At 35.9% G+C, this 13,279-nt stretch overlaps 1 protein-coding gene across 1 annotated transcript in view; it reads left to right on the top strand.

Moving 5' to 3' along the window:
- efr3a (EFR3 homolog A) overlaps window positions 1–13,279 on the top strand; it is a 46,926-nt gene that overhangs the window by 20,858 nt on the left and 12,789 nt on the right. The window contains exons 6-11 of the mRNA XM_084410692.1: window positions 570–719; window positions 2,354–2,458; window positions 9,216–9,294; window positions 9,429–9,564; window positions 12,416–12,583; window positions 12,675–12,789. Coding sequence (XP_084266818.1) covers window positions 570–719; window positions 2,354–2,458; window positions 9,216–9,294; window positions 9,429–9,564; window positions 12,416–12,583; window positions 12,675–12,789 — 753 coding nt within the window. The remainder of the gene's footprint in view (window positions 1–569; window positions 720–2,353; window positions 2,459–9,215; window positions 9,295–9,428; window positions 9,565–12,415; window positions 12,584–12,674; window positions 12,790–13,279) is intronic.

Raw genomic sequence — 13,279 nt, 5'->3', positions numbered from 1 at the left:
TACGGTTGTTTTATGTTGGGCTGTCAATAAATGAAATAATTTAAAGAAAAGAAAAGAAAAAACTATAATTTGACTCTATAATAATAAATTATAATCAAATATAATATACATAATATGCTGAACTGTCGTCAAAGAAACCTTTAAACATTGAAAATAATAAGAATTGTTTCTTTAAGCAGCAAATCAGAATATTAAGAAGAATGATTTCTAAAGAATGAAAATTCAGCTTTGCCAAAAATAAGCATCTAGCAATCTTACCAACCACAAACTGGTAACGCTGTCAAATCACTAGCCAATTTGGCGTGTTACTTATTACTCGCTTTGCTGGGGAAGTTTGTGTAAGCCAAATCTGCACAGATTTAGCGCAAATATGTAACAGTTTTCAACCACAAGCCCAAAATAGCCCATAGGTGACTTCTGAAGATAGTATTGAGAAAAGGTCTAGCATAATTTGTTTCCAGATGCCAATTGCTTTTTGATCTTGCGTTAACTAATGCAGTCAGATTCAAAAGTTGACTTTGGCAGTCGTGATCTAATGAGTGCGTTATTAACTGTGTTTAATGCTGTAGGATCCGTGTAGCAGGCATTAAGGGTCTTCAGGGTGTCGTCAGAAAGACTGTGAATGATGAACTCCAGGCAATTATTTGGGAACCTCAACACATGGATAAACTCATCCCCTCCATGCTGTTCAACATGCAAGATAATGACGACTCCGAGAGGTAGGCGCACACACACACACACACATACACACGCGTTTGGTTTCCATGTTTTATGGCGACTTTCCATAGACATAATAATTTTTATACTCTACAAACTGTATATTCTATCCCCTATCACTACCCTTAAAGACAAACCTCACAGAAAACTTTCTGCATTTTTGCATTTTCAAAAAACATAATTTAATGTGATTTAAAAGCCGTTTTACTGGGGACCAAAAAATTTCCCCACAAGATTTCTGGTATACCTGAAACACACACACACACACACACACACACACACACACACACACACTCACACACTCGAGCAGGGGAAATCATTTAATTTTTAATACTCAATATTTTTCATAAACAAATTGCTTTTCAATTTGTGCTTGATGTTTTTTGCTCTGTACCACACACTGAATAACACCACCAAACACAGAGAGGCAGGGAGGAAGAGAGATTTTCTTGATAAGAGATCTTTGGAGGTCCACATGTAGAGGGCAATCAAGGATATCTGATTCCTTTAAAGATGTGTGTGTGTGTGTGTGTGTGTGTGTGTGTGTGTGTGTGTGTGTGTGTGTGTGTGTGTGTTTTTGTGAGAATAAATGTGAGTTTGTCTCAGATAATGGCTCCTTTGTGCACAGAATATTTAAGTTTAATTGCCTGTTTGTGTTTATGCGTACGGAGACATCAATCGTTCCCCTCTACCCTATAATCAGGAGCTGAAATCCGATCTAGTGTATCGATCGGTGATAAAGGTTGCAAACACAAAACAGGGCTGTGTTTGATTGACGTGTGTAAGCTGGGCTGGAATGACACCTGACCTGTTGATGTCACAGAGGACTCTTCTCATCTGAAAGCTTATCTCTCAGAATAAATTAAAACCGCCTTAGAAATGTTTCATTCAATTCATTATTTACTGCAATTACTTTCTAGATGCATACAATTGTAAAGAGTATGTTCAGAAATGTCATAATCTGCTATACTATTCATACTACTTTTGCAGTAGTATGCATACTTTCTGTGTGAATAGGATAACCAGACCTACTACATTAGTTTGTAGGGCTGCACAATTTGGCCTAAAATTTTGACATTGACTATAAAATAATAATAATGATAATAATACCTTATACTAATGTAATATTTCACTGCAAAATAAAGAAAAGGTATTTAAGGAAAATAATATGATAATTTTATTTTATGCTATTTTACAAACTACTGACAAAAATAGCAGGAAATATACAGTATATACTGTGAAGTAAACAGTATACTAGCCACTGTTTGCTGTCGCAGTGCTTTAATATACGGCACTCTGATTAGGTTGAATATGTGACTATTATTGACTCCAGAAAACACAGACACAACTAAATGTGTGTGTGTCTGCAGAGTTATGTGGTTATTTCAGCTTTTCAAGGTCGTCAGATTCTGTTAATTGCTTTCCATGGGCTGTCGGTGAGCTGAAGGGACAAAGAATGCATGTGTTTGTGTGTGTGTGAGAGAAAGAGGTGGCTGGGGTTTTTTTCCTCACAGGTCTTTAATGCATCATTTAATACACTTGTGTATTTGACATCAGAATGCAGAGCGTAAAACCACATGCTGTAAATGACCGAGTTTAGTACATGTGCTCTTATATGTATGCGTCTCTTTTTCAGGGCTGGAGAGGAAAATCCGGCATCATTGGCGGAGAGTTGCTTTCGAGAGTTGCTGGGTCGAGCTGCTTACGGCAACATGAACAATGCAGTGCGCCCTGTACTGGTGTAAGTACCAATCCAATGGTTACACTGTGCTGTAGGTACCATTATCTAGTGCTATTTTTTGAATAGTCTCTCTGGCAGCAGTGGTTCACTCACTATTCACTCATTACAGTAAAATGAATAACTCAAGCCTTGACTTTAAGTTGAGGCTGTGGTTTTATTACTGGGCTTGTTGCTATGGTAACATCACATGACTATACCATGACTATAAAATTTGCCCTAATTTTTTAAAATGCACACATCTAGACCAGGAGCTATTTTGACATTGCTAGTGCAGTTGAAAGATCATTTTTATAACTTTCTTTTTTGTTTCTATGGGAATCCAATGTATCATGGGATTCACTTTAATAGACTTTGATTTTGTTTAGATTTTAGCGCTGCACCAAAACATTTTTTTTTTACTTATTATTACTTACTAAAATGTGTCATGTCTCATGTAATTACTCGATCAGTGTTTCAACCATGGAAAGACTTCAATAAAACAGCTTGTCACATAAAAATATATTTACCTCATGAAAGCCATCAGTGTTCATATCTTGTTAGTAAGCTAAAAACAAACTTTTAATATATATATTTATATAAGCACAATATTACATATTCAGTATAGTTTTACTTACTGTTGTCATGATTTAATGTATTTTTGAATACATCTGTCATGAAAACATTGAAACCTGAATAAGTTTTTATTACAGCCATCATTTAATTGTCTATATTTCAATGACAAATTGGAGTAGAAACATAATTACGTCATTAAAAAGCTGAAATAAAAACTGCCTTATGTGCAATTTACATGTTTATATACAACTCTTTGAGTGTTGCATATTAAATAAATGTAATAAACTTTATTTTTTGTTTTGGTTTTCAGCTTAATGAAAACTAATTCCGGTTTTGGTGTTTCAGTCAAAAAAAAAAAAAACACCAATTTTCAGTCACTAGTAAATTTAGTTTAATGCTTATTTTTGTGCTTTGGAAACATATTTAGGATCACGTCATCTCCTCCACAGTGGTGTCACGCACTGACCACCAAAGCTTTTACATGTCCTAACAAGCATTTATTGAAGATCTGATAACTGAAAATGAAATTCCATTATCAATGCTTTGAATTCTTTTTCTAAAATCATGCATTGATGCATTAGTCACCCAATACATGAAAGCTTTTATGCTTCACATTAATTCCCAAAATATTGGTATTGTACCATTTTTAAATCTGTAATAGTCCCTTTAACACACACACAAGCTCACAGGCTAAAATATGTGTGGCCGTTTCAGCTTTTCAAGCATGTCAGTTTCCATTAATCGTTTTTCAGGGCTGACCGTGAGCAGTGATCGCAAGAGAAAATTGAAAGCGTACAGTACAATAACATTTTCAAAATGATCAGGTGTTTTATGAGCCAAGCGAACCCTAGTCTCAAATATGCAGCGCATACCCGTATGCAAAGGGTGCCAGAGCACTTTAAGACACACAGACACGCAGATGTTTTCAGACAAGCACGCGGCGCGGCGTTAGCCTGCGAGCTCAGGTGTCCAGACGCTGATGCTGCTGTCAGCTGCTCGTCTGCTTCCTCTCACCCTGTGGGCATGATGGCATTCATTCATTCCAGTCTCAACACAAACAACATGCAGAAAATGCAAGCAGCGCCCAGGTGCCTCTGTTTTGTGTTAAAGGAACTGTTGTGATCTGAATCCAGCTGTTCTAAGCTTGATTTAGGTGTTAAATGGGTTACAGATGCAAATATGTGTCTCTGTTTGCACACTGACTCTGCAGCCTAGGGACTTTCTTGTCAGATCAACACTTGATATTGCCCTTCATATGGGCTTTCCCTGATTTCACATCCTCAAAATTAGTGTAACATTTTAAGTATTTTATAATTTCATTGAGACTGTTGAATCAGCAGTGTGACACAGCATCAACAATGGCGTTATTATTTATTCAATAATAGCTTTAATGCAAAAAATGTAATTAGCGAAACAAAACAACTAAATTAATTATAAAAAAAAAAAAAAAAAAAAAAAAGCTATTCACAAGCTTGTGATTCGATTCTGGTTTCAAATCAATTCGTTTTGATCTCGATTCATACATTTTCTCAAGGAAAAGAAAATTACTAATGCTGTAAACTATAGTTGTTACATTACTATAATCAGTTGATGCATATAATATTGAAGGTTAAAATTAACTGATTTGTCTACAAACACTTACACACAAGGAAGTTTTATAATAATAACGTTATAATTACAGAATTATGTTTTTTTTTTCTCAGATTTTTTTCATTGTTTTTTATTATCTTTTAAAATATAAACATTTAAATGGTTGGCTGTCATAACTTTTTTTCATGGAAGATTTATTCAAACATACATCAGATACTGAAGAACAGTAATGTGTAATATAGTGCATATATTTAGCTAAATGAGTTTGTTTTTCTAACTGACCTTAATTTCAAGATTCAATAAAAAGTTAAAAGGATTAAGCTTGATTTTGTATTCAATTACTTTATTATTTAGCTTTATTATATTTATTATTACTGCATAATGATGTTACATATTTTAATACATTTTTGGATTTGTATAAATAGGCAAATATTAGCTATTGATTTTTTTTTTTTTTTTTTGCCATACAAAAATAATTAAGGAAATAACCATATTTTAATCTAGCAGAGTACTAAATTAAATGAGCTACATGGACGGATGATGTTAGATTAAAAACCACGAATCGTTTCCCAGTGTCGGTCATTCGATCTAGATTTCTGTACATCCCCTTATGGCAGTGAAAATTGTTCATCTCATTGCGAAATGGATTAAGCAAACTTTCATTTTATAAATGTAAATTAATTGCATGCATGATAAAATGTGCAACAATTATATCTGCTCATTTTAATTAAATTGGACAAGCAACAAAAACCGTCTGTATTACATAAGTAGACAGTACACAATGAATGCAGGATTGATTATTCTAATGCAGCTAGAATTAGTTTAGCAGTATTAAATATTGAAGTACAACACAGTACTACATATAATAAATGAATAGATCTCGTTATCAAAAGAAACCTGCAGCTGAAATTTCTGTTAAATTCATTACTCGTTTTGTATCATGCTTAACACCTCTTAACTATAGTAATGTCTGTAGCTTGTCCTCTTGTGGCTTATTACTTGAATATCTCAAATACTGTTATCATATTCGAGCTGGGTTTTTTCCCTCCATTAGCACTAATTTTCCCCTGTTTCATGCAGCGCACATCCAGGCAAGTCTAGAGGAACATTGAAGTCATTTCCAGGTCATTTTATAAGCCAGGGAATGGTCTAATGATAACTATTACATTATGACGCAGAGCTTGATGCAATAAAACCACATACAAAAAGGTTTTATAATGCACTGAAATGTGATTTAAGTATTGAGATAAACTGTTTATATTTGAACCGTATAAAGTAATATTTAAACTGTTTTCTATTTTAACATATTTTCAAATTGAATTTATTTTTCTGATGGAGAAATTAATTTACTCCAGTCTTCAGTGTCACATGATCCTTCAGAAATCATTTTAATATGCTGATTTGCTGCTCAAGAAACATTTATTATTATTATCAGTGTTGAAAACGGTTGTGCTGCGTAATATTTTAACATTAAGCGTGATACCCTACCATTAAAAAGTTTGGGGTAAGTACGATTTCTAAAAAATGAAAATATATAAATTTTCTTAAGTGACATTTAAAAAAATATGTTTCAAATAAATGGTGAATGTATCATGGTTTCCACAAAAATGTTAAGCAGCAAAAACTATTTTCAACATTGCTAATAATAAGAACCATTATTAATATTTATTTATTACATGGCTTGGTTGAATTCTAATGTAGAATGCGGTCTGTTATTTCTTGAGCGCTGCTAAGGATAACACACCGTTGGCATGAAAAACAGAGCGTTGCTATGGACGCAGGATTCTAACCGTAGAGACGGAACGGACTATTTTCTTTAGCGGAAAGCAATACAATAGTTTTTAAATCAATAAACTCCTTTTTAAATCAATATTTTGTGTCGTATTATTGATTTATTTCCTCCGCTTCGCGTCGGGGTCCTGATCAGCCTGTCGGGGTTGTATTCGCTATAACAACCGCCTCGCTCTACATTATCCCTTACTTGAACACCAGTAAAAATTGATAATACTAGACCAGCAAATCAGCATATTTGAATGATTTCTGATGTATCATGTGACACTGAAGACTGGAGTAAGGATGCTGAATATTCAGCTTTGCATCACAGGAATAAATTACATTTTAAAATATTTTAAAAAAGAAAACAGTTCTTTTAAATTAAAGTAATATTTCACAACAATATTACTGTTTTTACAGCATTTTTGATCAAATAAATGGTGAGCATAGCTTCTTTCAAAAACATAATAAAAATCTTAAAATAAAAAAATGATTCCAATATTTTGAACAGTAGTGTACATTCTAAATTGATGATGAAATGGAAAAAAAAGCCACATTCCATTTTTTTTTGTTAAAGACTAAGTGCACTACTATAGGTCTGTAAACGTGTATGTCTGACGGAGGCTGAAGGTGAAACTTTAGATTCAGATCTGAAGATGAGCTGCTTTGACTTTGGCGTCGTGTGTAAATGAGCAGCTCTCGGTTTGACTGCCCTGACCTGGTCTCCATCTGTAGCTTATTAGCACACAATTCAGACACATGCAGCCGTATGCAGTGTGTGTGCAGACGCTCTCAGGGCTCATTAATGAGACCGTTTTGGCTCATCTCAGTCATTGGCCAATTAGCGCTGAGTGAAATGTCTGTAAAAAGAGAATATCAAAGCGCCGAGGGGCTCTCGAGCACGTCTCTTTCTCTATCACACTCCCTCACCTTCTCCATCATCTATCGTTTCTCTCTCGTTCTCTAACTCTCTCTCTCTTCTTATACTGTTCGCTGTGTGCTCTGTATTTATTAGACTTGTGTGAGGTTTTGAGGGAACTTTGAGCTCCAGGGTAGATATCTGTACCTCTGATAACACGTACGGCTGTTGTTCGCGGAGACAGACAGCGAGAGCTTTTTTTCTTTTTTTTTTGGGTGGAAGGGGATTTCAGGCGTTCCAAAAATAGCTCTCATCGGATGGGGGGTGAGATCAGATTGACGTTACCATGGCGACAGCAGGAAGGGAGAGGATGGTGGCATAGAGGTTTTAGAGTTAGATCAGACTGCGGAAAAGAGGAGAGATAAAGGTGTGGGAACATGATTTGTGTTGTGGCTCAGGAATGCTCAAGTTTTCCGCATCACAGCTTCCGTTGAGTGGAACCACCGTGCTCGATATGACAGACACCAGTGACAGAACCGACTCCAAATACCTGGATTACACACAGTTGTCTGTGGACTTGCACTTGAGCCTTTAAAGTTAGCATGAAACAGAAGTTGTGATAGCCATTTCTTCTCTATTGTGACATATATCTTAGGGAAACAGCTTCTCGAACAAGAAAAAATGTAGAGCAGGACTTGATTTTATCCATCGGTAATTGATTGGATCGTTGTGGTTTGCTAACCCTATATGTTGGCTCTATCCAAAATCACATACTTCCCTACTATATAGGTCACGTGATAATGACAACATGACGAATGTAGTGCGTCCGGATTACATTTCATACTATATAGAACATACTTTTTTAGTGCTTACAAAGTAAGTACTAGTTCAAAATGCGATTTCGGACGCAGACGTCATCAAAGAAGAGAATGAATTAAAACAAAAATGATTTGCACAGATGAAACAATTATAATAAACACTGCAATATTCCATAAAATATAGGAATTGTCCATTTTGATTTCAGGGTGATGACTATTTTCTTCGGCAAAATAAAAGATATATATTTTGAAGAATGCTGGTGACCAAACAGTTTAGGTGACCATTGATTTCCAATGTATGAAAAAAAAATATTTTTCATATATTGTGTTCCACAGGTGAAATAAAATCATACAGGTTTAGAATGACATGATAGTGAATAAATAATAACAGAATTGGGTGAACTATCCCTTTACTTAGAGTTGGAGTTGATGTTTTTTTTTTCTATTTTGTATTAAGAATTAAACTCAGGCAAGCTTTACAGAACATGCCCATAAGAATGAAATTGAGATTTTTGTAAACGTTGTGAAAAAGTGCTAAAAGTTGTTTCGACATTATTCTTAAACGGGCTGGAATAAATTGGGACATTGCAGAGCTTTTTATCTACTGCTTTTCTTTTCAAGAAATTGTCCAATTACACAGTAGCATGATTAAAAAACGGCGGAGACTGAATCTAAATTCAGGGGTGACAATGTTTAATCTAATTGCAGTAGAGGAAAAAAAATCTGTATTTTTGGTCCCCTTTTGGGAGATTCATTAAAAGTTTTGAAAAAGGAGGCAAAAATACCACTTGTTTTTATCTCTGAGTACCTTGTGTCACTATTATAAAAGACAACATTTTAACATTTCTTTGGATAATTCCCATATTGTCAATTAAAAAAAACATCACACAGATCCTCCATAGACTTACTTTATGAAAGAGCAAGAGCATCCTTTGTGTATTGCAACGGGTGCTAATTTAGGACCATTTTTAGCAAAGGCTCAATTCTGATGATTTAAATGTGGCAAATGTAACAGAACTGAGCCCACTTCACCAGTATTGTTAGCTGAAAGCGTTAAACACAGGGAAAGGGGATGCATGTCAAAGATTTGAATGAATGACTATTAAGGTAAATATGCTGTCTTATAAGAGGACATACTGTAATTCACAACATTGTTTTCCTACAGGCATTTAGACAACCATCGTCTGTGGGACCCGAACGATTTTGCTGTTTCCTGTTTCAGGATAATCATGTACTCAATACAGGTAAAGTGAACATAATTCTCACTCCCATCTCTTTGTGTTAATCCTGTGTGGCCGTTGAAGCGTTTAATGATAATGGAGAGTAAATGAAATTCATTTCTACAGCATGTTTTATGAAGTGTTTGCGTGTGTTTCAGGCCCAGCATTCTCACCACGTGATCCAGCAAGTCTTGTCTCACCTTGACACCCACAGTAAGAACACCCCACGTGTGAGGGCAGGTATCGTTCAGGTGCTGCTGGAGACGGTTGCCATAGCAGCCAAGGGCTCCATCGGTAAGACTGAGTACTGACCATCTAAGGGGCTGTTTACACAACACTGTTTTCAACTAACGTAAAACTTTTTATGCGTGTTGGCTGTTCATTTACCTGACAATGGCGTTTTGGGGGCCTGTTCAGTCTATAAGAGTGCATAGTGTTTCTTTACAAAGTGACATCGCCAACTACTGGCCTGACAGCATAACACAACATTTTTAGTCGTTTTCGTGGATCCGTGTGAATGGGGATCATTTTGACTATGTCGTCTGTACACGGAAAACACAAAGGTTTTTAGTACATCGTGTAAACGTACCCTAAGATGAGCATTTTTTTATTGTTATTGCTCGTACTTTGTGTGTGTGGTTTACAAACCATTAACCATAAGAATTCAGCTTTCCATCTTGCGTCGTTTGTGTTACGGACATTGATAGTAACCCAAATTGTGTGGCTTTTTGAGGAGAGATGAATTAGTATGAGCGATAAGACTTAAAAATACACAAACTGAGGACTTGCATATCATGGAGATTTGCATGTTTTGACTTAGTAAGTAATCATCCTAGCATCTTGGATCTTGTTGTTTTATTCCAAAAATGTAAAAATCTACTTTTACACTTGTTATATTTACTCTAATATTCAAAGGTTTAGTGTTGGTTACATTTTTAAAAGAAGTCTCTTCCGCTCACCAAGAAGGATGTTTATAAAAGAAGGATCTTATGCTCACCAAGGCTATCTTTATTTGATCAAAAATACCCTAAAACAGTAATATTGTAAAATATTATGGTATAACTAAACTATATTTTTAAAATGCAAGTTATTCATGTGATGCAAAGCTGAGTCTTTTCACATGATCCTTTAGAAATGAGTCTAATATGCTGATTTGTTGCTTAAAGGACAAGTTCGGTATTTTACACTTAAAGCCCTGCTTACAGATCGTTTCTGATGAAATAGAACGGTTAAGATTAAAATTTGGACACATGCTGCTGGCCCGAGAATTTTCGGTTTCTTTCGCCCCCCCCCACCCCCCCCCCCCCCCCCCCCCCACCTCCACAATGGTATACCAGCACCATTGGTATACCTCCAAACTCGGTGAGTTTCACGTCTTTGTAAACGAAAGTTGAATGCGTTTTAGGAAGGATTGTTCCAGTGCACCTATGCAGCCATTGTGGAGGTGGGGGGGGAAAGCGAAAGAAACCGAAAATTCTCGGGCCAGCAGCATGTGTCCAAATTTTAATCTTAACCGTTCTATTTCATCAGAAACGATCTGTAAACAGGGCTTTAAGTGTAAAATACCGAACTTGTCCTTTAAGAAATATATTTTATTATTCTCAATGTTAAAAAAAAAACCATGATACAATTTTCTCAATGAAATTTCATAAAAACAGCATTTTATTTGAAATGGAAATCTTTTTCAGTATTAAAAATGTCTTTGCTGAATAAATAGTATTCATTAAAAAAACGTACCAACGCCAAACTTTTCAATGTAAAACTCTACCTGTCGTTGATGTACTCTGATTATTATCATTATTCAGATGATTATTTTGTGATTCTGTTTGTTCTTTTTCTTATGTGTTAGTCACTACAAACAGATGCCAAAAAATACCAAACGACCACTCACATTTCCTCTTTTCCTCTCTTAATCTCTCCTGGTGTTCATTCCTCATTGTCTTTTGTCTATTCCATCTCTCCTTCCTGAAATCTGTTTTCTCTCACAGGTCATATTGCTCCTAATCAACACAATGCTTACACGTTTCTCAGTCCCGTCTCTTCACCATCCAATATGTGGTTGGGTATGTTAACAAGCACAGCTCTCACCCAATCAAAACCTTCAGGCAGTCACTAAATTGGGCGCGTAAATGGTGAACTAGTGAACTGTTTAGGGTCCCGTCATGTGGTATTGATGGTGAATTGATTATTTAAAGGGATAGTTCAAACCTGTAAGACTTTTGTTCATCTTCAGAACACAAATGAAGATCTTTGAAATAAAATCTGAGAGCTTTCCATTGACAGCTACGCAACTACCACTTTGAAGCTTCAAAAAGTGGATTGTAAAACTAATCCATATGAACTGAGCGGTTTAGTCCAAATTTTCTGAAGAGACTCAATCACTTTAAATGATGAACAGATTGAATTTTATTCGCATATAAACATTGATCAGCGAACATAAACAGAAGCTGCTTGATGCACAAGAACATAAACAGAAGCTGCTTGATGCACAAGAACAAACCTCTTGCAGAAACTCAAACGCGCTGTGTAACAAGAATGAACCTCATTGGTTCTCACACGTCAAGCGATCATGCTTGATCTTCCGTTTACCACAACTGATGTGTGCGTTGATGAATGTTTATATGTGAATAAAAGCCTATATTCAATCTGTTCATCATATAAAGCTATAGAGTCTGTTCAGAAAATTTTGACTAAACCGCTCAATTCATTTAGATTAGTTTTATGATCTCTTGAAGCATCAAAGTTTCAGCTGCGTAGCTGTCAATGGATTTCATCAAAAAGATCTTCATTTGTGTTCCAAAGATGAACGAAAGTCTTTCAGGTTTGGAACGCCATGCAGGTGAGTAATTATTGACAGAATTTTTATTTTGGGGTTTTCCCTTTAAGGATGTGTATTTCATGAGTGGCTGAAGGTTTTATGGGTTTGCTGTGTAGAGTAACTGCAGCTCCCCCTAGCAGTGCTCTGTAGTTTCTGTGTCTAGTTTGAGTCACATGCCGTGATGTTTTTTTGTTTTTTTATATCATGTAGTGCTTAAGTTGGCACAGACATCTGTGACATTTTGAGTGTGACATCCTCTGTGCTTGCTTTGAAGCAAAATCAGCATAATTCTGCATAATTACTTTTGTGCTGTGTGTGTATTCTCAGGTCCAACGGTCCTGGAGGTGTTTAACACCCTGCTGAAGCATCTGCGTATGAGTGTGGATTTTGAGCTGGGCGACGGTTCCCGCAGGAACTCCGCGAGCAGCCTTTCCTCCACCCGCACCAAAGAGAGCGAGGAGCGGATCGTCCAGAACGCCATCATCCAAACAATCGGTGACCGCTTAATGTGCTCACTAAGACCTGACCTTTTGTGATGCCAAAACACTAAACAAATTCAATAAAATGGATTCATGTGTGTGTCTAGGTTTCTTTGGAGGAAATCTTCCTGATTATCAGAGAGCAGAAGTGATGATGTTCATTATGGGGAAAGTGCCTGTTTACGGCACGCCGTGCCACACGCTGGACACCGTCAAGATCGGGTAGGACAGTGTGATTCTACGTTTGTCATTATCGGCAGTTGTAGTGTTTGGAGAAAGTGTCTTAAATCCATGATAATTGCTGATTGCTAAACTGACACATGCACATTTGCCATTTGCAACATGCAAAGTTTGTCCTCAATGTTCAATGGTGCTGTGGTCCTGAAATTGATATTGAGTTTCACCGAATTTAAATGTTATTGATGTTGCTACCAACCACTGAAATGTCAACATGGACAAAAGAAATGTTTCTTAAGCACCAGATCAGCATATTAGAATGATTTCTGAAGGATCATATTACATTGAAGACTGTAATAAATTTCAGCTTTACGTTTTACATTTTTAAAGTATATTACATTTTAATGATATTTCACAGTATTATTGTTTTTACCATATTTTTGATCAAATAAATGCAGCCTTGGTGAGCATAAGAGAGTTCTTCCAAAAACATCTTACCGACCCCAAAATTATGAGTTGTAGAATATGAAATAGG

Source organism: Rutilus rutilus (assembly GCF_951802725.1).
Source record: "Rutilus rutilus genome assembly, chromosome: 6".
NCBI classification, from domain to species: Eukaryota; Metazoa; Chordata; class Actinopteri; order Cypriniformes; family Leuciscidae; genus Rutilus; species Rutilus rutilus.
The sequence above is the reverse complement of the archived record's forward strand: the minus strand, read 5'-3'. Positions and strand labels throughout refer to the sequence as shown.